At 45.1% G+C, this 8,358-nt stretch overlaps 1 protein-coding gene across 3 annotated transcripts in view; it reads left to right on the top strand.

Moving 5' to 3' along the window:
* The first annotated feature begins 1,229 nt into the window (after nt 1-1,229).
* Nucleotides 1,230-8,358, top strand: part of LOC129118729 (uncharacterized) — a 10,738-nt gene continuing 3,609 nt past the window's right edge. The window contains exons 1-3 of one of the 3 annotated variants that reach the window (XR_013181501.1): nt 1,605-2,175; nt 2,366-2,911; nt 4,494-4,668. Coding sequence is in view for 2 of the 3 variants with exons in the window: in XM_077175950.1 (XP_077032065.1) it covers nt 2,440-2,911; nt 4,494-4,576 (555 nt within the window). In the remaining variant the exon portion in view is untranslated. Of the gene's footprint in view, nt 2,912-4,493; nt 4,669-8,358 lie in introns of all 3 variants that reach the window. The other 2 variants (XM_077175951.1, XM_077175950.1) reach the window with 2 other exon arrangements.

Below are 8,358 nucleotides of genomic sequence, written 5' to 3'. Positions count from 1 at the left end.
AAATATTTATATTTTTCTAATGCACTTTTCCCTGGCCCCACCTTGGCTGTTTGACACTAGATCTCTTCCACGCCCATCCCTGCAGGCTGCTTGCTTCAGGCTCTTATTCATTTATTCAGTTAAGAAATCCCTCATTCCTTCCAGTCTCAATTCATCCCATCTGCTTCCTGCCACCTATTTTTGCCTGTAGTTCCACCAGTCAACACTCTTGAAGCTGAGCACTTCTATAAACTCACTGACAACACAGATGCCTTGTCCTAAATGTTTGTTACTATTTTACATGTTTATCCATGCCAGATATTCTATAACAAGCTACTTGCAAGTCTGATCAGAGAGTTTTTGTTCATTTAAATCACACACATGCTACAGACACACTTTGAGTAACTACAACTCTTCATCTCTTTCCTGAAAAGCTGGTTCTCATTTACATCCATGCAACGTGAACCATCAACCATACTGCAAAAATCTATTTTTCCATCTCCTCCAGAGGCTGAGAAAAAGAGATAGAGTGTCATATTGCCTTACTCACAGAAAAGTTTTTCATTAAGCTTCTAGTATCCTCTCAATCTCTCCTAGGATGAGGATGTGAAGAACCAGCAGGTGAGCTGTCCCTGATGCAGGAACTAAGCCATTCCCAAGTGGGGTACAGCGAGAGCTCCTGCACTGGCTGCAGGTGCCAGCTCCACAAAAGACATAGGAACTGGTTGCTCGCACTGAATCCAGAAATTGAAGAGGTTTCCACACCTCTCTGGACAGACCTCTGCCCTAATAGTCTCTCCAACACCTTCAGCGTTTTCCACCGCCACTGGAAGCAATGAGCAACCTTATCATAACATCTGTTGTACGACCAGAAGTCGGGAATAACCGTATCCTTATTTCCCAAGACAAAGGGTGCCATATGAGCTCCCTTTCGAAACCACTGCCTGTATATCTGCTCTCAAGGAGTCTTTGCTCCTAACAAATAAAATAGGCAACTACAAGAACCTTGTGTCTGAACAAAGGGCAGGACAGGAGCACACGAAAGGCTGATCACACTTCAGCCCGTAGCGAACGAAAAAAGTTAGGTGCTTGAACACCTTTAAATAAAGGGGAAAAAAAGGCCCCAGGTCCCAGTAAAATAAATACAAAAGATTCAGAAGTGAAGGTGAAGAATTAATTCATTTTTACAAGATATTTTAAGGTAGGGCTCAGCCGACACAAGGGCACCGCCGCCCCCAACAGGGCTCTCTCCACGGCGGGGCCGCCGCTGTCCCGCGGGCGCGGCTCCCCGGGATGCTACCCCTGGACCGGGGCTTCCTCCCTCGCTACACGAGCACGGGGCGGCCGCGGCCGCCGCCACCACCGCGGCCGCCACGGCCACGGCCATCGCCATCGCCACCGCCACCAGCTCCTCCACCTCCCCCGGCGCCGCCGGCCCGACCTGGTACCTCGGCGGCGCGGAAAGACCGCCCGGCGCGGTCGGCCCGCCCGCCCTGGCGGGCTCCTCTCACCTCGCGACCTGGCGGCTGCCGGCAGCGCAACCCCGGAGGCGGCGGCTGCCCGTGTTCGCGGGCCGGACGGCGGCAGGAAGCGAAAGGCGGCCGCAGCGTCCCCACCGTGGCGCAGTTACCATGGGACGGACGCCCTCTCCCGCTCCCTCCGGAAGTCACAGCCGGCGAGGCGGGGAAGGCGGGGCGGCTGACACGGCATCTTGAGCGTGGCGCCCGGCCCGGCTCCTGCGGGCCGCCATCTTGAGCGTGGCGTGAAGACCCTCTCCGCCTCTAGCAGAGTGCCGGGCTCCTGCGGTAGTGGCTGCGATGAACTGAGCATGTCCAAATCTCCCCAAAGAGCCACAGCCTAATAGACACACTTTTAATAATGTATCGAAACCGTGGAAAGTTGTGTCTGGGGTTTAAAGGATTCCCCTTTACTCTTAGGCGATTACACCACAAGGGCCACAGTGACCCCCAAACAGTTTCGTCCCAGGCAGTGACATAGATCAAGGTCCATGTGAAGGACCACTCTTTGAAATAGACACGGGCAGAAGACTATTCTCCTTGTTAATGCTGCTCTTATTAGAAACGATCAGCTCGGGTGGGGAGAATCGACGGGTCCTCGCTCGGGCGGCCACTACTCCCAATAGCGACTCAGATAACGAGGAAAGCGCAGCGTTGTTCGCTAACTGCGGGTTCAAAGGTTGGTCTTGAGTCCTCACCAACTTACAGATAATACACCGTCTGTTGCTTCAACAGTCGCACTGCTCTGTCTAGCCGACATCAGCAGTTAGGGTGAGGGGTAAAAAGGGTCTTAGCGGATACTAGGTTCTGTTCCTCACGTCGAGACATCACTTTGATTCCTCAATTTTGTGTTTGCTCATTGTTTTTAGGGGGTTTTGGCTAGGTTTTGTGAGGGGTTTCTCCCGTTGCATGCTGGATCCGATGTCATTTGCATGCCGGCTCGATGCCCCTTCCTCTTCACCGTCTGGGTGCCATCTTCCCGGAAGCAGCAGGGCGACGCCCAGGTAAGGGCGTCGACCAGCAGCTGCCCCTGCCACCTGGACCGGTCTTTGCGGGCCCCCCCCAGCACGGCCGGGACCCGCGCCGAGGCGAGGGGGCGCCCCGCCGCTCCCGGGGCGGGTCCCCGCTCCCGGGACACCCCTGGGGCACCCCCGCGGAGCTTCCCCGGTGCGGCTGGGACCCGCGCTTGAGGGGGGGGCGCCCCGCAGCTCCCGGGGAGGGTCCTCACCCCTGGGACATCGCCCACGGGGCTCCCCCGGCACGGCTGGGACCCGCGCTGAGGGAGGGGCGCCTCGCCGCTCCCGCGGCACCCTCGGACTACTCCCGGCACGGGCGGGCCCGCGCCGAAAGGTGTGCGTGGAGGCCCGCCGCTCCCGGGCGGGCAGGCAGCGGCGGGCCGGCTCGGGGCACTACAGGTAATCAAAAGGAAACTGTTAACAGGAGATTGCAACATGAAATTATTAACAATAAATAGTTGGAACTCCAACTTGGCAGCAATTGGTTTAACTTGTGAACTTTGCAACTTTTAAAAATATGAACAACTTTTTACTCATAACACTCCTCATGTCTAAAAACATGTCAATATTGCACATAAAATTGCACAGAGGAAACAACATTATCTGTACGGATAAACCTGGTGCTGAATTCCTAGGAAAAGCTTGCTCCAGACAAGTTGTGCCAATTTGTGCAAAGGTTTCAATTTTTAATGACGTGGTTGCGTACTTTTCTGTCCCAAAGGGCGTCTTTCTTATTTAGTGCACAGAATGGGCTAAAACACAGATGCAGAGTTTCCTAACCTTTGAGTGCTTCCTTTTGCAGTTGGAATAAAAGTATGTCTTTGTAATTTTTAAAACCGTAGTAACACATGGGATAATCTGCAGTGATCCCTTGCACATGATGAGCTGTTTCACTTTCATCCTGTCCCGAGGGTAACTGGCTCTCCAAAAACCCTTCTGAAGCATGTGAAATACCCGGGTCAGGCTGCTAGTGATTTGAGAGCCGGAGTCTGCAGCCTGAGTCAGACTCCAATCCCCTCCTTCCCTGCTAATTCTCCCCCTGGGGTTCATTTGTAGTGTTTTTTATTGAGGGCTCGTTGTAATCTCCAGTTCTGATCCAGGCCTCCTCCTGAACACAACCATTGCTGTTTGTCCTCCACCAGCCCAAGGGTTTGCCTTTTGTCAGATGGGTCAGAATCAGAGTGTAAAATGTTGTGAAAATTGATGTTTTTAACACTGTCATGTTGGGACTAGAACTGCACTCAAGGAGCGCTGTGGTGACATGGAGAGAGCATACGAATTCTGGAGGAGATTTTTCTGTGAAGCAACATGACCAAGAGAGAAAGTTACATTTCTCCCATCTGCAAAGGACTTTGCTGTCAGCCCTGGTCACTTAATATCATGTTCTGCCACTTTGCCTCTAATTGTACAAATTTCTTCCGTAGACTCAAGAAACAGCTGAGTCATGCAATAAAGCTTCTGTAATTCCTGTGACTCTTTTTTCCTTCCTTCCCGCACCGCCCCCCCCCCCCCCCCCCCGAATAGATTACAGGATATTCATGTAGTGATCCTTCACTGAAGTGCACGAACATCAAGAAAATTTCCACACCCCAGCTCCTATCTTTTACTGCCATCTAGTGCCCACTCATGGAAGAGATGGTGTAATTAATCGAATTTCTCCTCATTAGATCGATTTGCTATAATTAATGCATTTTGGAAATTGATAGATCGCACCAGTAGAAGGTATATTAATATAATATTTCTCTATATAAATCTAGCTATATATAAATTAATATTTTTCTTTTATGGCACTAAATTCTGACATAGCTCTTTTACATTAATTAAATTAAAATCAATAGCACTCACAAATCAAACGTATGTATGTTTATCAGATAATTATTTTTGGCTATGCTGTTCTCTGTAATGAATTAGACTGCTTTGGAAAATAGTGGGCTCATTAAAAAAAAACACTGAAATAATTTATCACCTTCTTCATTTTCAGCTCTACTGGAAAAGGAGTGGCCCCCCAGATCTGAGCCAAATGACAATTTCGTTTACAAAGTAAATTTGCAAGGCTTGGAGTGACAGGTCTTTCTATCCATCTACAAAAAGAAACAAGGTGATTTTTGAGGAAGAGACAAAAGATGAAAGGTTATCCAGAGATCATCTGATTTCAGGTTTATGTCTTTTATCCCTTCATGCTTTTCTTTACAGTGATGCTAGTTATTATTCTCATCACCAGTGAAATAGTTCTTAACCTTAAAACACCCTTGTCTGTCTTTTACTGTAACACATATACTTGAGAGATGCACACGACAGTTATGTCACCTCCCCATAATACTGCAGAGAAATCACTTAATGGCCGGTACAGATAATTCCCCCTTGAAGATCTCAGATTCTAAATTAAGATGCTAATTGTGGGTAGCAAATACAACAAAAGGAATATGAATATGGAATTCTATATATAGAATTGTGTACAATTGTGCATATTCAGATCCTTGTTTACATGTAACAAATCTTACCTTTCCTACCTGGCCATGAAAGAACTGGAAAGTCACTATTCTCTGAATTGGTCCAGCTAAAGAGGAAACAAAACAAGGTGCTGCTTTCATTCTAGTAAAAATCTAATTTAATTAGAGCAATTTCAGATCACAATTCTGACAGCTGTGTTTATCACACTTTCTTCAAAGGATAGAAATTAGCATTGACTGACATTAGCATCAAAGCTTATTTATTCACCCACTTCCTAGCAGCCCTTCTGAGTTTGTCTGTTTGTTTAGCACTTTAATAACACCACAGTAAATAAGATTTCATTTCAGAGAGTGTGTGGTTTTTGTCAAAGCATTTAGTGCAGCTTGTCGGAATGCTACATTAGAGCCCCTCGTTGCACGTTTGAGCACTTTGATTATTGCACATCAAATATCCAGTTTGATGAACACTGGGTATTCTCCAGAAAAAGCATTTTAAATGGTTAGCAAGGACATAGCCTGGGATCCAGAATTTCTTTTTCTTTCTTTTTTGTCAATGACTAGAAAATATCTGCCTCTCAGCAGTAGCCAGAGACAATCTGTCAATCCTAAAACTCCAGAAGACTGCCCAAGTCTGCCAAAAGCTTTGATGGGGTGGATGTGACCCAGACAGAAATTGCTCACCACAGGCGTCCTCTATTGTTTTTGCTTACCTATGAAATCAAGATAAAGACAAACACAGCTCTGTGAGCAAAGGGGCACTGTGGGCATTTTCTGCCTTGCAGCGAAACATCAAAACTAATGAGGGAAATAGCTGTTCCTTCCCAAGGTTTATCATGTACAGTCAGGACAGTAGCCTCCCCTAGACAGTGCTTAGCAGCCTTAGCTGAAACAAAAAATCAGAGCTCTCACTGAAAGATGTCATTCAGAACATTAACAAGGAAGAGCATAGCTGTAAAAGTTCTCTCTCCAGTGGGCATATGATTCTAAAGAGAAGTGAAATTAAAAGAAAAAAACAAAACAAAACAAAAAAACCCACCAAAAACCACCAAAAAATTTAAAAGAAACCCCACAGAGAATAACTAGAATAACTAATGGGGATAAATTCCACTGCTTTGACCACAGAATTACTTTTGCAAATCCTGGGACCTAATGTGCAACAGAATTATCATAAGACAGTGGTTCTGTATAATGGAAATAATTTCAGTTTTGGTATTTCACCCAGCAATACAGCCAGGCCTGTGAAGTGTGCTATCTTAGCTGGAGCACTTACTGAGTCTGACCACTGGTTTATACAGTAGGAGCCAGAAAGTGACAAATTCAACTCTCCAATTCTGAAATTAGGAAAAAGCAGAAACGCCAAGGAAATGAGACACTCAGCAGCTGGTTGGCGAGAGAGATGAAAAATGAACAACTTTCAATCACTCACAGCACATGTTATGCAGAAAAAGACTGAGCTCTCAGTTTTGCTTTGGAGGTTGTGTCACTTCCAATCTTTCCTGTTAGACTCAAGCATGGCTTAAGGTGGCGATTTGCATGTGGATGAATGAAACTTCTCCTTTCAGTGATTGTATTTCTGTCTTGGTTTTCCCTAGCTGAGAGAGAAAACAGCTTTTGGGAAGATATATTGCCCTTCTAAATATCTCCATGCTGTAAACCATTACACTCAGACTGACATTTTCTTTTCAAAAAAATGGAGGGAAAAGGAAAAGGTAGGGGAGGCAACAGTATTAACACTGATTTGCATTTTCAACTGTCAGCCCAGCGGCTGGAAAATTTTGTTCATACTGTTTAGCTAGCCAGAAGCCACACAGGCCCATGCCAAATTTTGGGGATGCTTTTTCTCAACTACCATGAAAATGTCCGGCAAAAGCATAATTTGAATATCCCTTCAAAACATGTCCAGAAAACTTGTCTTGCATAGTACTTTACCCAATCCAGTGGTTCCCCTCACTTTCTTCAGGCATACCAGTAAACAAAAATGTGTAACCAAGAGTAGTTTAGGACAATATTAAGTATCTCATAGGAGATTACTGCAGCAGCATATCAACTAGAATAAAAGTATTCTTCTTTTATTAGTTTAGTTGATCTATAAAGTAAATCTACCTTCTTTATGAATACTGACCAACACTTTATTCTGCAACAAAAATATGGAACCTGGAGTGCAAGAATTAAGAAAATCACTATTTTTAATGTTCAACTACTTGCTTTGCTGAATATAGGTAAATTTTACATGTTCCAGTTAGCCAAAGTTCTTTATGTTTCCACTTGGTTACTTTGAGGAGTGAGAAAAAAAAATAAAATCTACATTTGCCCAGACCAAAAGAGGCAGGCTGGTTTAGGGACGTCAGGATATTGAATTCCTTTGTAACGGCCCAAGCAGGAAGTTTCCCATGTTCAGAAGTCATCAGCTAATGACAGCTCCAAGACCCATGCATCAGAAAACAAGAGCTTCAGTTAATGGGAATCAGATGACAAGCTCCAGCAATCCCTCTAGATTAAATAAAGCAATAGATGCCACTGAGGTCATGTTCTTCCTCACAAAACTCCTTTCTCTTCCATGAGTGTGGTTTTTTCTCTACTTCACATTAAATCTTGCTGTCTGGGCAAAGGGAGGGGATGTGTTGTGCCACAAGTGGGTAAGAATTCACTCTTAGCCTATTAAATTACTTTAATCAGACATATATTGGAACAACAGTAATCAGTGTTTAGTTGTTGGGACAGTTTTTGGGTCATATTCTGAAACTTCACTCATATTTGCAAAAGCACGTTGTGAGAAAAACATTGTATTCTTTAGTGATCTTCAACACTCTGTACCCCAAGATGTCTTTTGTCACTCAAAAAAGTCCATGTCATTTCTGTCAGAGCTTTCTCCACTATCTCCATGTTCCTGAAGATAAACCAGTAAAACATTTATTAAATAAAGGGCAACTAATGTTGCTGTCTTCTGTTAGGAGCACTTAAAAAATTATAATTGTCCCAGTGCTTCCACTGGGACAATTTTTTTTATATTAACCCTAACCCTAGCCCTAACCCTTTACCTTGCACTGAGACTCCATCACATAAGGCTGATTTATGGCTGTAGCTTACATGGTGAATAGTGACAAGACATTTGCAGTATCAGAAGCCACAAAACACTGTTAAAATAAATCTTGAAAAGTAATAGTGTGGAAAAACCATTAGCAAATCTGCTGTTACATTTTAGAAATGAACCAGTTTTGCTTTAGCAGCAAAGAGCTGCAAGAAGCTGTATTAGAGCAGGGAGGGTGAGCTGCAATCACCTCTGGCTCATGTTTCAAGAGCCCGAACTCCTGCGCTAGCCTTTTCCTCTCAAGTTACTCTGTCCACTAAGCAAGCCTGCTGTTAAATAGGCTTATGTATCAAAGGTTCAAATTTATG

Source organism: Agelaius phoeniceus, chromosome 3, assembly GCF_051311805.1.
Source record: "Agelaius phoeniceus isolate bAgePho1 chromosome 3, bAgePho1.hap1, whole genome shotgun sequence".
NCBI lineage: Eukaryota > Metazoa > Chordata > Aves > Passeriformes > Icteridae > Agelaius > Agelaius phoeniceus.
This window is presented reverse-complemented; position numbering and strand designations above follow the sequence as displayed.